The 23,089-nt window shown below is 46.2% G+C and overlaps 1 protein-coding gene across 1 annotated transcript in view; it reads left to right on the top strand.

The window, feature by feature from the left end:
• MYBL1 (MYB proto-oncogene like 1) overlaps positions 1-21,510 on the top strand; it is a 67,349-nt gene extending 45,839 nt beyond the window's left edge. The window contains exons 15-16 of the mRNA XM_069731427.1: positions 7,737-7,883; positions 18,652-21,510. Of these exons, the coding sequence (XP_069587528.1) occupies positions 7,737-7,883; positions 18,652-18,783 (279 nt within the window). The 3' untranslated portion in view covers positions 18,784-21,510. The remainder of the gene's footprint in view (positions 1-7,736; positions 7,884-18,651) is intronic.
• The last annotated feature ends 1,579 nt before the right edge of the window (positions 21,511-23,089 follow it).

Raw genomic sequence — 23,089 nt, 5'->3', positions numbered from 1 at the left:
ATGTCATTTTTAACTTTAGGCCTTTTAGAGATTATTTCATCTTCCACTTGCTTAACTGTTCACAATAACAGTAATTTTGACCAGGGGTGCACAAACTTTTACCTTCCAATGAAGGTCACTGCTGCCCCATACAGTGCTTAGCCCGGAATCATACAAACTGTAATGAAAATATGTTCTTGAATGTGAAAGTTTCTCTATCGCCTCTCATTGGGGACACAGGAACCATGGGGTGTATGCTGCTGCCACTAGGAGGCTGACACTATGCACAAAAAAAGTTAGCTCCTCCTCTGCAGTGTACACCCCGCCGACTGGCATTATGCACCTCAGTTTAGCTTAGTGTCAGTAGGAGGTGGACACGGGTCTTTTATTAGACCCCTATCTACCTCAATGTGCGTCGTTTTCTTTTCAGGTTTTCCGGAGGGATACAGGGTGATCAGTCACACCTGTAATCCCACAATACGGACTATGAGTACGGCGTGTACTGCCACCCCGTATCCTCATAGATCCGACTGCAGGACCAAAGAACTCCTCACTGGGAAAGCCTGGCACACAAGCGTGCTCAGAAGACCGGTCCTGCTTCTGTCCCCCACCCACTCGCCCACCAGAGCCTGTCGGCTGGAGGAGACGAGGACATCCAGCTCCACAGACGTCTAATACCTTCCACAGTTTGAGGTTCGTAACGGACGGCGTGGGATGTTTAGGTGAGTATCCTTTTCCCTTCTCACCTGCCCTTCTGTCCCCTAACCTTCGGTCTCCTCAAGTCGGGGTGCTCATAGGGGGTCCCTGCGGATTCCCTGTTACAGGGTGCGCGATCCTCTTTATTGTCACAGAACAGGGAAATATGGGCTCCTGCGGCCGCATCTTTGCTCGGTGTGGCTCGGTGCCCTATGGCAGCCGCGCTGCTGTTACTGCAGCCGCACTTTTCCTCTGTCCTGGCGACAGTCCGGTCCGTTCGCCTGGCGGTCGCACTTTTACAGGCAGCCACACTGCCTTGTCTGCGGCCGTATCTTTCGCCCGTGCGGCATAGCCCCCTACAGACAGCCGCAATGTTTTCCTCCGGCGGCCTACCATTTCCTGTCCCGCGACCCTCCTCGGCGGCTGCCAGTTTCTAATTTAGGTCCTGGCTTCTCTCGGGGCCTACTTCCGGCCGCGACTCCGCCCACTTCCTGCGTTCTCGGGCGGGCTTTCCCCCGCCCGACTGTCTCTGCGAGCTCCGTCCCCGGCGCTATCTTGGTGCTCCTGGCCAGGCAATAAGTCCTGCCCACCTCCTTCTGTATTTTCGCACCAGGAACGTCTTGTTACGCCCCCCTCCAAGAGCGTGAATCCTCCTCACTTGCGGTCGCCTCAGCCCCACAGCTGGTCCCGGACAGGAGAGTTTCAGAGGTCTGCTCCGTCTGCCTGCACTCCTGCTTTAAGGATCATCACTGAAGCACATCTTCAAAGCCATGCAGCCTTCCGTCCGAAAATCGCATCGCCTGCCGTGAGTAGCTCTGCTCTGCAGACTGACACTCTCCTCTGCCCTCCTGTCCCCTAACCTTCTGGCATTTCCCAGGGGTTCGCTCTCCATGTCTAATTCCAAGGGAGGTCACTCTCGTCCTCCTACTTCTGCCTCTACTTCCTCTGTCTTAGTCAAACACTTTGCGTGTTCGACTTGTAAATACAAACTTCCATCAGGTCAGTCCTCTCCCCTCTGTCAGGCCTGCAACAACCCCATTATGCCCTCCACCCAGGACCCCCCTGCTGTTGCGCCCGAGAGCGAAGCCTCCACTCCAGCCTGGGCTTCCTCTCTGTCACAATCCATAGTGGATCTAACATGGGTGGCTCAAACTCTTGTGTCCGTGCTTGATAGGTTGCCCCTGCAGACCCCCGCAGTAGCCAGCGGGTCGCAGGAGGCCCCATCCGAGCCTTCCGTTATAGGTCGCAAAAGGTCCAGACAGGAACGCCGGTCCATTCCATCTCGCCCCACGGTCCTTCTCTGTGGTTGGCTTCCCCTGGGTCCTCCTCTCCCAAGTCAGGAGAGGCGTTCTCTGATGCGCCTTCAGAGGATATTTCGGAGCTGGATTCGAACCAAATCTCCAACATGAGGGATATGGTTCAGAACCTCATTGGAGCAATAAATCAGACCCGTGGCATCAAAGATTCCTCTACAGAACCCGCAGACCAGGCGGTTTCGTTTAGACGGTCTAAACCACCTTCCAAGTTTTTCGCTCCTCACCCTGAATTTGAGGAGATCATGACAAGAGAAAGAGAGAATCCGACCAGACGCTTTCATAGAGGAAAGTGCCTTGGCGTTTTATATCCTTTTTCTCCGGAGCTCACCGCTAATTGGACAGCTTCTCCCTCGGTGGATCCTCCAATTTCCAGGCTGTCCACCAACACTGTCCTCCCGCTATCCGGCGGGGCATCGCTGAAAGACTCTAATGATAGTTATAGAGTCCTTTGCAAAGTCAGCCTTCGAGGCGGCTGCCTCTTCTCTATGCCCGGCCTTTTCTTCCACTTGGGTTTCTAAATCCATATCCAAATGGGCCAAACAACTCTGTCAGGGCATCCTGGATGGGGCTCCACCCGGACAGCTGGCGGAGCTTGCCAACCAGATTTCTCATGCGGGTGAATACCTGGTCTCCGCTTCCCTGGATGCCGCATCTTGTGCGGCCCAGGCAGCCACCAACGCTGTTGCCATCCGTCAGACCATTTGGCTCAAGGCCTGGCAGGCGGACTTGTCTTCTAAAAAGTCCCTTACCAGCCTGCCTTTTCAGGGTTCACGTCTTTTTGGTTTCAAGCTGGACCAAATCATTAAGGACGCCCCTGGGGGCACAAGTTCTCTTTTTCCCCAGGCTAAACCTCGTCACCCTCCTTCTAGATGGCAATTTCGGTCTTTTCGGCCTTTTCGTCGCTTCGTGGCATCAAACGCCTTTTCCCAGCAGCAACAGAGGCCACAGGCACGTCAAGAGAAGAAGGCAGTATCCTTTAGACGCACTCCTTCCTGGCGTTCTCGCTACTCCCATGGTAGATCCTCCAGGGCGGGAAGATCCACCTCGGCATGACCCTTAGCAAGACCCCAGCTCACTTCCCAAGCTGGGCGGCCGTCTCCTCTTCTTCAGGCACGTCTGGATCTCCTCAGTAGAGGACGCATGGGTCAGGGAAGTTGTATCCTCGGGATACAAGATAGAATCCCGACCACCAAGAGACCCCGCTCTAGTTCCGGGTTTCTTCGCCACCATCGCTTCTCTCCTCAAAGCCGGAGTAATCGTTCCCGTCCCAGGAAAAGAACGGATCACAGGTTTCTATTCAAACCTTTTTTTGTGGTACCGAAAAAAGACGGCAAGGTTCGTCCCATTCTGGATCTCAAATTGCTGAACAGGATAGTTCATCTGAGTCACTTCAGGATGGAATCCCTTCGTTCAGTAATTGCTTCCATGGAGGCTCAGGAATTTCTCTGTTCCATAGATGTTCAGGATGCCTACCTCCATGTCCCAATATTCCCGGGACATCACCGATTCCTGCGCTTTGCCGTGCTCCAGGACCATTTTCAGTTTGTCGCCCTGCCGTTCGGTCTTGCATCCGCTCCCAGGGTTTTCACGAAGATCATGGCGGCACTGATAGCCTTCTTGAGGGTCAGAGGCCTGGTTCTGTTTCTGTACCTCGACGACATCCTCAAGGCTCCGGCCTTTTCTCAGGCTCACGAAAGTCTGTCCATCGTCCTTGACACCCTAGCCTGCTTCGGGTGGCTGGTCAACCGGAAGAAGTCCTGCCTTATTCCTTCTCAGTGCATCGTTTTTCTGGGCATGCTCTTCGACACTCGTCAGAACAAGTCTTCCTTCCCGAGGACAAGAAATCCACCCTTCGTCGGGATGTACGCTCGCTTCAGTGTCCTCGTCTTCCTTCCTTCCGATTGGCCATGAAGGTTCTGGGGAGGATGGTAGCAACAATGGAAGCGATTCCCTTTGCCCAATTTCACTTGCGACCTCTTCAGCAGGCCATCCTGTCTCAGTGGGACAGGTCTGTCTTCTCCCTGGATCGTCCGATCCACCTCTCTCCCCGGGTCAAACGGTCACTCAACTGGTGGCTGACGTCACCTCTCATCTCCCAGGGCAGGTCCTTCCTTTCAGTTCACTGGCAGGTGGTGACGACAGACACCAGCCTGCTCGGCTGGGGTGCGGTGTTTCGCCACCTGACTGTTCAGGGTCGTTGGTCGGCGCAGGAGTCTTCTCTGCCGATCAATGTACTCGAGATTCGGGCCATATTTCTCTCCCTTCGTCACTGGGAAGGGATTCTCAGGGGTCTACCTATCTGAATCCAGATGGACAATGCCACGGCGGTGGCATATGTCAACCATCAAGGGGGGACTCGGAGCGCCTTGGCCGAGGTGTCCAAGATCCTCCTCTGGGCAGAGGCAACAGTTCCGGTGATATCCGCGGTACATATCCCCGGTGTGGACAATTGGGCTGCCGACTTCCTCAGCCGCGAGGGTCTTGCGGCAGGGGAATGGTCCTTGCATCAGGAGGTCTTCCATCAGATTTGTCTTCGATGGGGGACTCCGGATGTGGACCTCACGGCGTCCCGAATGAACAGAAAGGTCCCTCGATTCGTCTCCAGGTCCCGCGATCCACTCGCAGTAGGCGTCGACGCTCTGGCCAATCCTTGGTCGCAGTTTGTGCTCCCCTATCTGTTTCCACCCCTGCCCTTGCTTCCCAAGCTCTTGAAAAAGATCAAGGCGGAAGGGGTGCTAATCATTCTGATTGCTCCGGATTGGCCCAGGAGATCTTGGTTTGCGGAGATCGTCAACCTTCTCGCGGACGCCCCCTGGCGGCTTCCAGACAGACCCGATCTACTGTCCCAGGGTCCAATCTGCCACCCAAATTCTCGTTCGCTCAGTTTGACGGCATGGCTGTTGAGACCACGATTCTAAGAGCATCCAGCCTTTCGGATCGGGTGATTCGAACTATGATCCAGGCTAGGAAGCCTTCGTCTTCTAGGATCTACTATCGTACCTGGAAGGCTTACTTCCGTTGGTGCGAGTCAAACCGCGTCTCACCTATGTCCTTTTCCCTGCCTTCCATTTTGGCTTTCCTTCAGGCAGGACTGGATTCGGGCCTTGCTCTTAGTTCCCTAAAGGGCCAGGTTTCTGCGCTCTCCATCCTTTTTCAGAAGACGTTATCTTCTCGGCCACAGGTTAAGACCTTCCTTCAAGGAGTAGCCCATACTGCCCCTCCGTACAGGGCCCATGTGGATTCATGGGATTTAAATCTTGTGCTGGACGTTCTGAGGGGTTCCCCCTTTGAGCCCCTCAGGGAGGTTTCCCTGTCGGCTCTTTCCAGGAAGGTGGCCTTTCTTGTGGCCATCACTTCTATCCGCCGCATTTCAGAGTTGGCGGCCCTTTCTTGCCGACCTCCTTTCTTGGTTATCCACCAGGACAAGGTGGTCCTCAGGCCTCCGCCTTCCTTCCTCCTTAAGGTGGTTTCCACCTTCCACCTCAATGAGGACATTGTTCTACCTTTCTTTTGTCCAGTTCCGACTCATCCTCTGGAGCGATCGTTGAACAAGCTGGACCTCGTCAGGGCAGTTAGGATCTACCTGGCTAGAACGTCCGCTTTCCAGGAGACGGATTCTCTTTTCGTCATTCCAGATGGCACACGTAGAGGCCTGCCGGCTTCCAAGGTGACTATTGTTTGCTGGATCAGAACGGCAATTTTGGAGGCTTACCGGGTCAAGAACAGAGTGCCCCCTCCTGGGATTAAGGCTCACTCTACCCGGGCAGTCGGCGCCTCCTGGGCGGTGCACCACAGGGCTTCTGCCCTACAGCTTTGCAAAGCGGCAACCTGGTCTTCCATCCACACGTTCGCCAAATTTTACAAGGTCCATACCTACGCTTCAGCGGACGCCAGCCTAGGCAGAAGGATCTTGCAGGTGGCAGTGGTGAGTCCTCTGACCTGATGGAAGTCTGTTTTTCCCACCCCAGGGACTGCTTTGGGACGTCCCATGGTTCCTGTGTCCCCCAATGAGAGGCGATAGAGAAAACAGGATTTTTGGTTGCTTACCGTAAAATCTGTTTCTCGGAGCCTTCATTGGGGGACACAGCACCCTCTCTGGTTATTCAGTTTTTGTTGTTCTGTGCTCTATGTCTGTTCTTGTGTTTACTGTTTCTCACTTTTGTGGTTATGTTATTTCAACCTTATTGTTTTTCTCCTACTGCTTTCTCACTAACTGAGGTGCATAATGCCAGTCGGTGGGGTGTACACTGCAGAGGAGGAGCTAACTTTTTTTGTGCATAGTGTCAGCCTCCTAGTGGCAGCAGCATACACCCCATGGTTCCTGTGTCCCCCAATGAAGGCTCCGAGAAACAGATTTTTACGGTAAGTAACCAAAAATCCTGTTTTTGCTGCCTTCATTTCTCCAATTTTCAGGAAATGGTTATTTTGGCACTAAGACCCCGATTCATCATATTCGGGGTCTTCTTAATTCGCTTCTACTTTTTTGTCACAAGATATTTGATGCCATTTATCACACCTAATTCTTTAAAATGGTGCACCCAATTCATAAATTTGGCATATAGTCAAAAGTGGTCTTTTCTTATTCTGTACGAAAAGTTACACATTTTAAGAAATGATGCAAAAATTGTGCCAAAATACTGGCTTACTCGAAAGTACACCAGGAAGGAGGGTGCGGGAAGCTGGAGTGGGGTTGCAGCAGAGTTTGCGACTTTTTTTGAAAATTGATGAATCGAGTGAAAACATATGGAATCATTAAACCCTGCCCACAAAACGGAAAACAAAATAAATCAAACCGGTTTGCACATATGAAATGGACTTAAAGGTAATCTGTCAGTAGGAGCATTCCCCCCTCCCCCCCCCCCCCCCCCCAAGTCTTCTATAAGGGCATGTAGGTAATTGAAAGTTGAATAAAATGATACCTTGATATGTGCAACCTGATGTTTTATTACAAAGAAATCCACATTTTTTTCTAATATGTAAATGAGCTGTTCAGGACTGTGGGCAAGACACTGATCTGAATGAGAATCTGCTTCCAGAGATTATTTTAATTAAAAGGGTGTGTTATCAGAGTGAGACATGTCTGTAATTCAGAACAGTGAAATTGAACAGTAAAATTGAACTGTCGTCTTACAAACACATTTTTCGTAGCTCTCTGAGGTCTGCTGAATTGTAATAATATTGCAGCCCTGTCTGCCTGTGAGATGAAAGCTCAGAGGAACCTGCAGATGTCAGGTATCATCACACACAGCTCTGCAGTGAGATCAGGAGAGCAGGATGCAGCCATTACATATCAAACTGGTAATGACCCCTTCTTGTAAAATAAGCTCTGGAGGCAGATTCTCATGCAGATCGGTGTCTGCCCATAGTCTTAAGCTGCTCATTTACATATGAGAAAAATATGGATTTCTCTGGAATAAGACATCAGATCGCATATATCAAGGTATCATTTTTATTCTGCTTTCTATGACATACATGCCGGTATAGACTGCTTAGGAGGGACATCCTACTGACCGATTCCTTTTAAGATAAGGCGCAAATACAATAGGGAATTGGATGCAAACAAAAAAGTGCCAAACACTTAACACTAGACAAAGAATAGGCACAAATGCAATGATGAATCGGTTTCTGAAAGTGTCTACAATAGACTGAAACACTTAAAGTATAGGGCAGATGTCCATATTTCATCAGTTGATGGCACGGGCATGTTCTAATTTACTATGTTACTACATTTTATTATCTTTAAAGAATGAAAATAAAATTAAGAGTGAAACTAGTCCAGTGGCCGAAAAGGATGACTGGAGATGCAAGTATAGCGATGAAAAACATATGTTACTTTCAAGAAAGAAGCCAACCCCCGACTCCAGAACAATTAAAATGGAAAGATTTGACCAGGTATCTTTACTTTGTGCTCTATAAAGTACTGGTAGTAGCTGTGGTAGATCTTTTATGTTGCCTGTTACATTTGCACTTTTTTTTGACAATTCAGCATTGAATGCTATAGCTTGAGCATGGCACTTAGAGTTACAGAAAAAGATGCGCAATAACCAGGGTCGGACTGGGCCACCGGAGAACCGGAGCATTCTCCAGTGGGCTCAGTCCCTGACACTTGCTGGAATACATGGCCAGCAGCTGCCTAGGGCCCCCAGCCAGTGGGGTGTCGCTAATAGCTGCACACCACGCAGCTGCTATGGGGCCCCCGGTGCCAGTGGAGCAACAGCGGGTGACAGGAAGCCTAAGCCTTTTCCCGCTGCTAAAGTGAAATGAATATATTCACGCTTCCCCACGCCCCAATGGGCGTGGAGAGGAGTGAAATCATTTCACTAAAATAGCGGGCAGTGTTTGCCGCATGCTGTAGCTAACGCTGCCCGATGTCCGGGTCCGCAGACCAGGGCCCCCACCCCCTCTCCCTCAGGGCACCCAGCCCAGCCCAAGCGACCACTATGGGGCCGTAAGCCAGGGGGACCCGTCGCCAGCGCTGCCCCCAGTGCCCATTAATGGAGTAGAGAGTGTCAGATAACGCTCCCTCTCCCATCATTCCCCTCGCCTCTGAGACACAGCGGGTGCGCGATGACGTCACTCCATCGCGTACCTGCTGTGTGTGAGGCCGACTGCAACGCAGCTCCTGACATCAGAGCAGAGCTGCCGGTGGAATCAGTGTGGGAGCGAGGAGGAGAGGAGGTGAGTGTTTTTTTTTTTCTTAGATAAAAAAAAATATATATATATCAGTAAATTGGGGCAGCATTATTCCCTATGGGGGGAGATACATTATACCCTATGGAGGGCAGCATTATTCCCTATGGGGGCAGCATTATACCCTATGAGGTGAGCAGCATTTTTCCCTATGGGGGAGCTACATTATACCCTATGGGGGGAGCTGCATTGTATCCTATGAGGGGGTAGCCTTATTCCCTATAGGGAGAGCTGCAATGTACTCTATAAGGGGGCAGCATTATTCCCTATGGGGGAAGCTGCATTATACCCTAGGACGGAGGGCTGCATATTACCCTATGGGGGAGCTGCATTATACCCTACGAGGGGGCAGCATGATACTCTGAGGGGGCTACATTATATTCTGTGGGGGGCTGCATTATACTATTTGAGGGGGGCTGCATTATATTCTATGGAGGGGCTGCATTTTACTCTGGGGGGGCTGTATTAAACTATGTGAAGGGGGCTGCATTATACCATATGAGGGGACTACATTATATTCTATGGGGAGGTTGCATTATACCTTATGAGAGGGTTGCATTATACTCTGAGGCTGGTTGCATTGTATTCTGTGGGTGACTGCATTATATGTTATGAGGGGGCTACTTTATATACTATGAGGGGCTGCATTGTACCCTATGAGGGGGCTACGTTTTATTCTATGAGTTGGCTACTTTATTTTCTATGAGGGGGGCTACCCCAACCCCTGCTACATAATGAAGACGTGTACTACCTTATATTATACCCTGATATTAACGTGTTTTTCGGCACAATTGGTGGTCTTATATTTATTTCTATGTAGCTATATAGTGGGCCCCAAGAATGATTTTCTCTGGTGGGCCAAAGGTGTTCCAGTCCAACGCTGGTAATGACCTTTCATGGAATCATCTGGTGTGTATTTGGGGTCAAAGGATAACTATCCTCCAGAAATGTCTATTAGAGGTGTCGGAGTTCCTAGTAATGGAGCACACGCTTGCAACCTTTTGGTTTAGAGACTGTGTTGCTCTAAATCTTACTGGATCCAGCTAGCTTTAGTGTTCTGCTCTTCTCCGATTCTGTAGAGGCAAAGCATTGCACAACATACAGTTCAGACCAGCAGCTCAGTCATGCTGTTAGCGGAGGCTTCAGTCTTCAGGAGCACGTCACTTCCCCAGCAAACAGAAAGCTGGGAGACAGGAGAGCGATGCGCTCTGAGGAAAGAAGATGAGAATAAAACTTTAGCAATCTTGATATTGGAGTGTGTTAGTACCGAGGACTGAGGGCAGTTATTTACATTGAGCTTATCTATAGAGGCTGTTCCATGGATGAGGATCTTGAAATGAAACAATGCCCTCCATCCCTCCTAACTTCAGCTGCTGCTGCCACTGGGGACTACCTTTTCTTTCAGAAAGCAGATGTGCTGTATTAATTTGTTTAGCTTTGCAAAATCTGTGAGAATCCCTTTTTATCACTTTCTGTCAAACCTTTGGGATTTTTGTCATTTGACCTTGAAAGTGAACCAAACAGCTAAAGGCAAATTTTAGGTTGTGTTATCTCATAAAGATCATTTTTGACAATTGGGATATCAACATAAACCTATGGGCTTGGAAGCATCTGCTTGGAAGTTCTCTTCTTCTCTCACCCTTGAACAGCGATTTTTAGATAACTAAGGTTCTGCAAGGTTTTGCAAAATGTATAGATATGACAGCTATATTGTTTCTACTGCTTCAGATTGATGATTTCTTGAGAGCCTGAATCGTATCCATTAATTTCAGACATCATATGTATTAACAACTGTATTTTGATGTGGTATGATCAGACCATGTTCCTGTACGGTCAGACACGGCCATTATACACTACACAGGAGGGACTTATTTATAAGATTATCTCAGCACAGGAACATTTTATTTAACCCCTTTCTAGCATTGGACGTACTATTCCATCTATGTGACCTGAGACTTAATTCCCATGGACGGAGTAGTATGCCCAATGCGATCGGCCGCTCTCTCACAGCTGACACCCAGCACTAAGTGCCAGGAGCGGTCACGGACCGCTCCCGGCACTTTAACCCCCGGAACACTGCGATCATACAAGATTGCGGCGTTCCGGTGGCATATAGAAGCATCGCGCTGGGAGGGGGCTCCCTGCGTGCTTCCCTCAGACCCTCAGAATAACGCAATGTGATCGCATTTTTCTGAGGTTCTCTCTGCCTGGAGACCCCCGGATCCAAGATGGCCGCAGGGTCCTTCCGGGTCCTGCAGGGATATGGCTTCTCAGTGCCTGCTGAGAGCAGGACCTGAGAAGCCTCCTTCACTGCCTGTCAGATCGCTGATCTGACACAGTGCTGTGCCAAGTGTCAGATCAGCTATCTGACTTTATACAGTGATATCCCACAAAAAAAGTAAAAAAAGAAATATACTGTGTAAAAATATATTTTTTTAAAAATTCCTAAATAAAGAAAAAATATTGTTCCAATAAATACATTTCTTTATGTAAATTATAAAAACAATAAAAGTACACATATTTAGTATCGCCGCATCCATAACGACCCATCCTATAAAACTGTTCCACCAGTTAACCCTTCAGTGATCACTGTAAAAAGAAAAAAAAAAAAGGCAAAAAAACTGCTTTATTATCATACCGCCGAACAAAAAGTGGAATAACACGCGATCAAAAAGACGGATATAAATAAACATGGTACCGCTAAAAACGTCATCTTGTCCTGCAAATAACGAGCCGCCATACAGCATCATCAGCGAAAAAATAAAAAAGTTATAGCCCTCAGAATAAAGCGATGCAAAAATAATTTTTTTTATAAAAATAGTTTTTATTGTATAAAAGCGCCAAAACATAAAAAAAATAAGGTATCGATGTAATCGTACTGACCCAAAGTATAAAACTTCTTTATCAATTTTACTACACGCGGAACGGTATAAACGCCCCACCCAAAAGAAATTCACGAATTGCTGGTTTTTGTTCATTATGCCTCCCAAAACAAAAATCATAATAAAAATGCACCCAAAAATGGTACCAATTTAGTTTGAAAAGTCAAATGGCGCTCCTTCCCTTCCGAGCTCTACCATGCGTCCAAACAGTGGTTCCCCCCACGTATGGGGTATCTGCGTACTCAGGACAAATTGTAAAACAACAATTGGGGTCCAATTTCTCCTGTTACCCTTGGTAAAATAAAAAAAACGGATCTGAAGTACATTTTTGGTGAAAAAAAGTTAAATGTTCATTTTTTTTTTTTTAAACATTCCAAAAATTCCTGTGAAGTACCTGAAGGGTTAGTTAACTTTTTGAATGTGGTTTTGAGCACTTTGAGGGGCGCAGTTTTTGGAATGCTGTCACTTTTTTGTATTTTCTATCATATAGACCCCTCAAAGTGACTTCAAATGTGATGTGGTCCCTAAAAAAATAATGTTGTTGTAAAAATGAGAAATCACTGGTCAAATTTTAACCCTTATACGGTAATTTCCTAACAAAAAAAAAAATTTTGGTTCCAAAATTGTGCTGATATAAAGTAGATATGTGGGAAATGTGACTTATTAACTATTTTGTATGCAAATTGCCTCTTTTAAGAAAAAGAGGACTTAACTCTTATAGCGCCACCTGTTGGAAGTAGCGATCCTACAAGTCACAATCAACTCTTTAACGAGTCGTGCAATATGACTTAGAATAAAAGCCAAATTAGTATCTCAATTCGCAGACACGGTGTTTCGGGTTGTTGGCCCTCGTTAGTGCGAAGCATGAGAACTAATTTGGCTAGGTGAGAGGCTCTGGACTGGGGTCTAACTATTTTGTGTGACATATCTGAGATTTAAGGGCATGAAAATTCAAAGTTGGAGAATTGCGAAATTTTCAAAATATTTGCCAAATTTCCATTTTTTTCACAAATAAACGCAAGTCATATCAAAGAAATGTTAGCACTAATGTGAAGTACAATATGTCACGAGAAAACTGTCAGAATCACTGGGATCCATGGAATCGTTCCAGAGTTATTACCTCATAAAGGGACAGTAGTCAGAATTGTAAAAATTGGCCCGGTCATTGACGTGCAAACCAACCTTGTTGGTTAAGAGGTTAAACACATCCGATTGTGAAACTTATTTATGTCCAAGATCTATTGATCAAAATCAACTTTTGTTCGTGGGAAAACCTTTTTAAGGCCTCATTTTACAGCAATCTAATATGCTGTAACAAAGATCTCAATCTTCTCTGCATGTCCCAAAAAAGACCTTTTATTCTACTCACATACAGCGCAGTCTGGCCCGCTGGGCATCTTTGGTCTTGATCCGGCACCTCCGCTCTTACTTCAATCGCCATTCTCCTTCTCTGGTTTGTGTGGATCATGCATCCTACATCATCCACAGTGTCCCCCAATTGCGCTCCTGGGCAAACGTACTTCTCTTTGCCCACAGTACAGATAACCGTAATTAACGCGCATGTGCCGGAAAAGGCCGAAGAGCGCTAATGACGCAAAGTAAAGTGAGCGCATCAACAGGGCAGAGAGAAGTGCACTTGTGCATGAGCGAGAAGGGAAAAACTGTGTGGATGACGTAGGACACGTCATCCACATGAAGTAGGGTAGGAGGATTATGATTGTACGAAAAGATGAGGCAATGAATGAAGACAAGAGAACACCCATCAGACCGTACCATGCTGTTGGTGAGTATTATTAAAGGTCTTTTTGGGATCTGCACAATGAGACTGGGGAGTTGTTTTTTTAACAGCATCCTAGTATTCTGTAACAGAGGACTTAATGGTGGTGTCGCACGTTATATGGAGAAAACCTGGTGACAGGTTTCCTTTAACCCCTTCCCGACCTTTGACGCATACGCTGCGTCATGAAAGTCGGTGCCATTCCGACCCATGACGCAGCATATGCGTCATGGAAAGATCGCGTCCCTGCAGGCCGGGTGAAAGGGTTAACTCCCATTTCACCCGATCTGCAGGGACAGGGGGAGTGGTAGTTTAGCCCAGGGGGGGTGGCTTCACCCCCTCGTGGCTACGATCGCTCTGATTGGCTGTTGAAAGTGAAACTGCCAATCAGAGCGATTTGTAATATTTCACCTAAAAAACTGGTGAAATATTACAATCCAGCCATGGCCGATGCTGCAATATCATCGGCCATGGCTGGAAATACTAATGTGCCCCCACCCCACTCCTCCGATCGCCCCCCCAGCCCCCCGATCTGTGGTCCGCTCCCCTCCGTCCTGTGCTCCGCTCCCCCGTCCTCCTGTCCGCTTCCCCGTGCACCAATCACACCCCCCGCGCTCCAATCAAACCCCCCCGCACTCCGATCCCCCCCCGCACACAGCGACCCCCCCGTGCTCCGATCCACCCCCCCGCACAGCGATCCCTCACCCCGTGCTCCAATCCTTCCCCGTGCTCCAATCCTCCCTCCCGTGTTCCGATCCACCCCCCCCATGATCCGATCCACCCCCCCGTGCTCCGACGCCCCCCCCGTGCCCTGATCTCCCCCCCCTTATACTTACCTGGCCGCCCGAGGTCCGTCCGTCTTCTTTCCTGGGCGCCGCCATCTTCCAAAATGGCGGGCGCATATGCAGTGCGCCCGCCGAATCTGCCGGCCGGCAGATTCGTTCCAGAGTGAATTTTGATCACTGAGATAGGTTATATCTCAGTGATCAAAATAAAAAAATAGTAAATGACCCCCCCCCCCTTTGTCACCCCCATAGATAGGGACAATAAAAAAAATAAAGAATTTTTTTTTTTTTCACTAAGGTTGGGGTAAGAACTAGGGTTAGGGGTAGGGTTAGGGCTAGGGTTAGGGGTAGGGTTAGGGGTAGGGTTAGGGCTAGGGTTAGGGTTTCGGTATGTGCACACGTATTCTGGTCCTATGCGGATTTTTCCGCAGCGGATTTGAAAAATCCACAGTGCTAAACCGCTGCCGATTTATCGTGGATTTACCGCGGTTTTTCTGCGCATTTCACTGCGGTTTTACAACTGCGATTTTCTATTGGAGCAGTTGTAAAACCGCTGCGGAATCCGCAGAAAGAAGTGACATGCTGCGGAATGTAAACCGCTGCGTTTCCATGCAGTTTTTCCGCAGCATGTGTACAGCGATTTTTGGTTCCCATAGGTTCACATTGAACTGTAAACTCATGGGAAACTGCTGCGGATCCGCAGCGTTTTCCGCAGCGTGTGCACATACCTTTAGAATTAGGCTATGTGCACACGGTGCGGATTGGCCGCTGCGGATCCGCAGCAGTGTTCCATCAGGTTTACAGTACCATGTAAACATATGGAAAACCAAATCCGCTGTGCCCATGGTGCAGAAAATACCGCGCGGGAACGCTGCGTTGTATTTTCCGCAGCATGCCAATTCTTTGTGCGGATTCCGCAGCGTTTTACACCTGTTCCTCAATAGGAATCCACAGGTGAAATCCGCACAAAAAACACTGGAAATCCACGGTAAATCCACAGGTAAAACGCAGTGCTTTTTACCCGCGGATTTTTCAAAAATGATGCTGAAAAATCTCATACGAATCCGCAACGTTGGCACATAGCCTTAGAGTTGGGTTGGAATTAGGGTTGTGGTTAGGGTTAGGGGTGTGTTGGGGTTAGGGTTGTGGTTAGGGGTGTGTTGGGGTTAGGGTTGTGATTAGGGTTACGGCTACAGTTGGGATAAGGGTTAGGGGTGTGTTGGAGGTAGAATTGAGGGGTTTCCACTGTTTAGGCACTTCAGGGGGTCTCCAAACGCAACATGGCGCCACCATTGATTCCAGCCAATCTTGTATTCAAAAATTCAAATGGTGCTCCCTCACTTCCGAACCCCGACGTGTGCCCAAACAGTGGTTTACCCCCACATATGGGGTACCAGCATACTCAGGACAAACTGCACAACAATTACTGGGGTCCAATTTCTCCTGTTACCCTTGAGAAAATAAAAAATTGCTTGCTAAAACATCATTTTTGAGGAAAGAAAACGTATTTATTATTTTCACGGCTCTGCGTTATAAACTTCTGTAAAGCACTTGGGGGTTGAAAGTGCTCACCACACATCTAGATAAGTTCCTTTGGGGGTCTAGTTTCCAAAATGGGGTCACTTGTGGGGGGTTTCTACTGTTTAGGCACACCAGGGGCTCTGCAAACGCAATGTGACGCCCGCAGACCATTCCATCAAAGTCTGCATTTCAAAAGTCACTACTTCCCTTCTGAGCCCCCACGTGTGCCCAAACAGTGGTTTACCCCCACACATGGGGTATCAGCGTACTCAGGAGAAACTGGACAACAACTTTTGTGGTCCAATTTCTCCTGTAACCCTTGGGAAAATAAAAAATTCTGGGCTAAAAAATTATTTTTGAGGAAAGAAAACGTATTTATTATTATCACTGCTCTGTGTTATGAACTTCTGTGAAGCACTTGGGGGTTGAAAGTGCTCACCTCACATCTAGATAAGTTCCTTTCGGGGTCTAGTTTCCAAAATGGGGTCACTTGTGTGGGGTTTCTACTGTTTAGCCACATCAGGGGCTCTGCAAACGCAACGTGACGCCCACAGAGCATTCCATCAAAGTCTGCATTTCAAAACGTCACTACTTCACTTCCGAGCCCCAGCATGTGCCTAAACAGTGGTTTACCCCCACATATGGGGTATCAGCGTACTCAGGAGAAACTGGACAACAACTTTTGGGGTCAAATTTCTCCTGTTACCCTTGGGAAAATAAAAAATTGCGGGCTAAAATTCATTTTTGAGAAAATAATTTTTTTTTTTTATTTTCATGGCTCTGCGTTATAAACTTCTGTGAAGCACTTGAGGGTTCAAAGTGCTCACTACACATCTAGATTAGTTCCTTTGGGGGTCTAGTTTCCAAAATGGGGTAATTTGTGGGGGATCTCCAATGTTTAGGCACACAGGGGCTCTCCAAACGCGACATGGTGTCCGCTAATGATTGGAGATAATTTTCCATTTAAAAAGCCAAATGGCGTGCCTTCCCTTCTGAGCCCTGCCATGCGCCCAAACAGTGGTTTACCCCCACATATGGGGTATCTGCATACTCAGGACAAACTGGACAACAACATTTGTGGTCCAATTTCTCCTATTACCATTGGCAAAATAGGAAATTCCAGGCTAAAAAATCATTTTTGAGAAAAGAAAAATTATTTTTTATTTTCATGGCTCTGCATTATAAACTTCTGTGAAGCACCTGGGGGTTTAAAGTGCTCAGTATGCATCTAGATAAGTTCCTTGGGGGGTCTAGTTTCCAAAATGGGGTCACTTGTGGGGGAGCTCCATTGCATAGGCACACAGGGGCTCTCCAAATGCGACATGGTGTCCGCTAACAATTGGAGCTAATTTTCCATTCAAAAAGTTAAAAGGCGCGCCTTCCCTTCCGAGCCCTGCCGTGTGCCCAAACAGTGGTTTACCCCCACATATGAGGTATCGGCGTACTCGGGAGAAATTGCTCAACAAATTTTAGGATCCATTTTATCCTATTGCCCATGTGAAAATGAAAAAATTGAGGCGAAAATAAATTTTTTGTGAAAAAAAAGTACTTTTTCATTTTTACGGATCAATTTGTGAAGCACCTGAGGGTTTAAAGTGCTCACTAGGCATCTAGATAAGTTCCTTGGGGGGTCCAGTTTCCAAAATGGGGTCACTTGTGGGGGAGCTCCAATGTTTAAGCACACAGGGTCTCTCCAAACGCGACATGGTGTCCGCTAACGATGGAGATAATTTTTCATTCAAAAAGTCAAATGGCGCTCCTTCCCTTTCGAGCCTTACCATGTGCCCAAACAGTGGTTTACCCCCACATGTGAAGTATCGGTGTACTCAGGAGAAATTGCCAAACAAATTTTAGGATCCATTTTATCCTGTTGTCCATGTGAAAATGAAAAAATTGAGGCTAAAAGAATTTTTTTGTGGAAAAAAAAGTACTTTTTCATTTTTACGGATCAATTTGTGAAGCACCTGGGGGTTTAAAGGGCTCACTATGCATCTAGATAAGTTCCTTGGGGCGTCTAGTTTCCAAAATGGGGTCACTTGTGGGGGAGCTCCAATTTTTAGGCACACGGGGGCTCTCCAAATGTGACATGGTGTCCGCTAAAGAGTGCAGCCAATTTTTCATTCAAAAAGTCAAATGGCGCTCCTTCCCTTCCAAGCCCTGCCGTGCGCCCAAACAGTGGTTTACCCCCACATATGAGGTATCAGCGTACTCAGGACAAATTGGACAACAACGTACGTGGTTCAGTTTCTCCTTTTACCATTGGGAAAATAAAAAAATTGTTGCTGAAAAATCATTTTTGTGACTAAAAAGTTAAATGTTCATTTTTTCCTTCCATGTTGCTTCTGCTGCTGTGAAGCACCTGAAGGGTTAATAAACTTCTTGAATGTGGTTTTGTGCACCTTGAGGGGTGCAGTTTTTAGAATGGTGTCACTTTTGGGTATTTTCAGCCATATAGACCCCTCAAACTGACTTCAAATGTGAGGTGGTCCCTAAAAAAAACGGTTTTGTAAATTTCGTTGTAAAAATGAGAAATCGCTGGTCAAATTTTAACCCTTATAACTTCCTAGCAAAAAAAAATTTTGTTTCCAAAATTGTGCTGATGTAAAGTAGACGTGTGGGAAATGTTATTTATTAACTATTTTGTGTCACATAACTCTCTGGTTTAACAGAATAAAAATTCAAAATGTGAAAATTGCGAAATTTTCAAAATTTTCGCCAAATTTCCGTTTTTATCACAAATAAACACAGAATTTATTGACCTAAATTTACCACTAACATGAAGCCCAATATGTCACGAAAAAACAATCTCAGAACCGCTAGGATCCATTGAAGCGTTCCTGAGTTATTACCTCATGAAGGGACACTGGTCAGAATTGCAAAAAACGGCAAGGTCTTTAAGGTCAAAATAGGCTGGGTCATGAAGGGGTTAATGTAATAACTGATTTAAAATTGTACATGTGTTATAGTAAGTCCAAATACATCAACCACTGTGTGTCTGTTTTCAGTCTTTTTACGAATGGGAAGCAGTTGTATTTGGGAAGACGGAAGACCAGCTCATCATGACAGAACAAGCAAGACGTTATCTTGATACCTACAAGACGTCCACCAACTCTACATCCAGACCTCTAGTTTTATGAATGTAGGATACTGAGGATACTGAACTGGTGAATCCAGTTTCCTTTGATACATGCACTAAAATAGGACTTTTCCAAGCTGTTAATAAGACTGCTTTGTTTTGCAGGCCTGTATTATGCATGAAGGCTACAATGTAGCAGCATTTTATATAAAAGGCACATACCAGTTTTCTAAAAACTCAAAAAGTTCACATAGGGAAATATTTGTAAACCAAAAGCAGAACTTTTCTACATAATTACAATAACCTCTGGTCTAGGTTTTTTTTAAGGCCTCTTTCAAGCAGATAACAAACTTAGTTGACAAGTCTACATCAACCTGTCAAACAAAATAAGTCAACTTTTGACCACAACCTCACTCGAGCATTTGCTTTGAAAACTAAAAACTAACATTCTTCGGATTTGATCACTTCTGGTCTGGTCTGTTGAGTGATTATGTTGACTTTAGTTATTATTATTACGTAAAAATGGATTATTATCCCATAAGATTTTCAAACGTTCAGTTGGACATCACATCACATGGAGTTTAGGAACGTCACTGATGTCCTAAACAAGTGGTTCTTGGTACGTATTTTTGGAGAAGAAATGTTCTCTGTACTTTCCTTGCCTTTCAAATAGGTGGAAGTTGCAGAAACTTGAAATGACACAAGTTTAAGCATTTTTCTCCACTGAGGACCCTGTCCAATCCTCTTGTTGACCTTATGATTTGTTAGAAGACATTGCTGCAAGACTCTACTTTTTGCTCTGGCATAATGTTTATTTTTGGTTTTGTAAGCAAAGCTTCTTTTTCTGAGCCCTATAGAATGAAGTACGATGTACTGGTGATGAACCATTTGTACTTAGGTGAATCTATAAGCGTTGCAGTAAATGCAGAATCCAGTATAGACAACTTGTGGCATCCGAGGGAGAGCTGATCTAGGCTCATTCAAGGTTTTAGACATTTTTACATTCTTTTCTTTTAGTTGTTTTTTATGTTTCAGTTACTTTGAGTTCTGGTATTTTCTCTCCATATTTTTCTTTTGACATTAGACCTGTGCAGAGAGCGCTTGCATTAATACTTCCAGCTTCCAGATGTCTGTTTATACTGTAGATGTTTGAGGGAACAGGAAGTTGCACTAGTAGATTTGGTATGCTGCGTAGTAACACATGAATGAGCTACAGTGTTATGTATTTATATACTAAGGTACTTCATGCAGAACTAGGCGAAATGCAGACTTAGGTTTTCCTAATTAGAATTTATCAGTATTTTTATTCTCGAGGTGAGGATAATACTATGTTTGAATGTAATGTACAGAGCAAAGGAACGAGGAAATGTTGATCCTGGGATCTTTTTAACTTATTTGATGCTTACAAGTAGAGATTCGTGTTATTACTGTATAAAGGGTTTTATTGAAGCCTTAGCGGCTTCCTGATTTGCTAGCATCTGGGACGTTTCTGACATTTTATTCTGGCTTATTCCTTGTTAAAGGATTGCTAAACCTGAAATTCAAGTTGGCTTACATAAAGTATAGATTTCATGCATAATCTGTAACAAAGGGACAATCTAGTGCAGGCAATTACAGGGTTAATTAAAGTTGCCCAGTGAAGATAAAAATGAAGCTAAATGTGGGTAATGTAGTAAGTTATGTATCTTACTAATATAGACCATGCCTGAAAGATGCCACCATCTTTTGCCATAAGCTTCATTCCCAGCAGGTCTTCATCTGCTTTTCCTGTGACCGCACATGACCAGGCTGTGAGTGAAGTTAGGATGCTGCCCTTTTTATGTGTTAACAGACCATGTATAGATAGAGAAGGGGGCTGGCTTAGCTATGTAAATGAGCAGTTGACCAGCCAGCCCCTTCACCCACAGCTGTGGTCACATTACAACACAGGAAAAGCAGTCATGTGCTGGATACACCAGGAGAGGGTCTCCAAGGATCAGAACCTGTAATTAAAGACCAGGGCACCTTTCATCAATGTTTTTTAATGGACAACCCATTTAAATTTGTAATATAAAATATTTTTGCCAGGCCAATTCAAAGTCAAAATTTCAAGCTCCCAATGAGCTCTGAACTCCTTTAGGGTAAGTTACATATTATATTCTTTGAGTGCCAAATGCGTGGTGTTAATATAGATATGTTTTGAGCACTAGTCACCTGCTGTATGGTGACATGCTGATGGCTTACTGCCCCCAAATCTACTGACTGGTACCCTTTATCTGTATCTATTTCACATCAAAACGAGGATCTGGGAATAGAAAAAAATAAAAAGTTATTGTATATACATTCCCAAATAACCTTAAAGGGAACCTTCCCCCTCCCCCTCCTGCACCCCCCCTCCCCCCCAGGCGTTTGAAACTAAAAGAGCCACCTTGTGCAGCAGTAATGCTACATTCTGACAAGGTGTCTCCTTTAGTTATTGGTGCTGTAAATGCAGAAATAATCCGTTTTTTAATTTGTCCGAAATACCTGTCTTCAGTCCTAGAGGCAGGTCTTTCCCCCCCTGCTGCAGACGCCACACAGCCGTCACTCAAGTCTTCTTGGCGCCGGGCGCCGTCTCCTCAGTGCTGTTTGTTTTGAAATCTGCCGGCACCTGCGCTCTTTTGTCTTGCCTGGGGCAGGCGCAGTGAGCGCTGCCCGTATGTCCTCATATGCAGTCTCGCTGACTGCGCCTGTGCGGCCGCCCTGCTTGTGAATCCCAGCCCCTCAGTGTCTTATGATTTATTCACACTGCGGGGCTGGGATTCCTGGGCATGCGCACTGCGTGTCTAAGCCACTCACCCAGGACGCAGTGCGCATGCCCAGGAATCCCAGATTTTGTCTAGGGAGGTAATCACTATAGTACTTTCTATTAACTGCTGCCTTGTTGCATTGAAACCTGTCCTAAATGTTAAAGCAGCAGGATTGTGCTCAGTAACCTACAGTGTTAGGTTGGCGCCCTTATACTGATTACAATGATACCTGGTGATGAAATCCATCTTGTGGTTGTTGTTTAATCTTTATTTTCAGCTTTGAGTTAATGATATGCGGCGGCCAGTGTGTGTGGGGGGGGTCTTCATGTGGTGCCCTGATTAGGTATTCATAATGCAGACTGCTGACAGGTCACTGATCCATTTTTTGACCTGCCCCCTGTTTTACATACTGATTATTATATGTATTGAAAAAAAATCCCCTTCAGCAGGCAGATGCCTGCGCTGCAGCATGGTCCCATGTATAAAGTACATTAAATTGTTTTATTTAGTCTTATTCATTGATTCTGAAAAAAAAAAAACTTTCTCAAAATGGCATCGGCCGCGCCTGCACATTAGCATCTATTGGCAGCCCCATTTTGCTAGAGGTAAAAAATGTCTCTTCCGAAAGGGCACCGCCTGCACAGTAGGATCTATTGGATCGCCGTTAGATGCTACTGCACAAGCGCGGTCGGTGCCATTTTGAGAACATGTTTTTGTGGTTTTTTTTTTTTAAAGAATCAATGTTTATGACTAAATAAAACAATTTAATGCATATGATACATGCGATCATGCTGCAGCGCAGTTGCCGCAGCCATCTCCTGCCTGCTGAAGGTGATTTTTTTTTTTTAATACATAATAATGTACGTAAAACAGGGGGCAGGTCACTGAGGGATCAGTGACCTATCAGAAGCCATCAGTATGAATAGCTAAGGAGAGCACCACATGAAGACCCCCACATAGGCCGCCCCGGAACACGAGCATATCGTTAACTCAAAACTACAAATAAAGATTACACAACAACCACAAGATGGATTTCATCACCAGGTATCATTGTAATCAGTAGAACAGCGCCGACCTGACACTTTCTGTGCACAATCCTGCTGACAGGTTCCCTTTAGAGGGAGTCTGCCAGCACAAATTGACTGGTCAAACCAAGCAGAGGCGCTTGGTGCACCCATGATGTGGACAAGCAGTTCAGTGCACCTTCCCATCCACTTGTTTCTATCTCTGCTCCCTAGTTTCTGTGATTGACCACTCTCTCTGTACAGGAGCCTGAGGTTGGAGGCAATAGATGGTAAAGCAAGTAGATGGGAAGGTGCAGAGCTTCCTACTGCACATGCTCACACGCGCCGGTCCAACTAACTTTTGTGGACAGGTTTCAGACCGTGTAACCAGATGACGGCCATTTTAATGATTACCTCAAAATGAATGTGATTTCCACTTTTAATGGATATAGGAATGCATTATTAATGTCATTTTATTTCTATGCTTGGAATGTGGTTGCTATCTCGCATTGTGTAAGCCCACATGAATTACAGGTTTTAGCCTCCTGAAATAAGTCAAAATGTTTTTTTCCTCAGACAAACTGCGGCCATTTTC

Source organism: Ranitomeya imitator, chromosome 6, assembly GCF_032444005.1.
Source record: "Ranitomeya imitator isolate aRanImi1 chromosome 6, aRanImi1.pri, whole genome shotgun sequence".
Taxonomy (NCBI): domain Eukaryota; kingdom Metazoa; phylum Chordata; class Amphibia; order Anura; family Dendrobatidae; genus Ranitomeya; species Ranitomeya imitator.
This window is presented reverse-complemented; position numbering and strand designations above follow the sequence as displayed.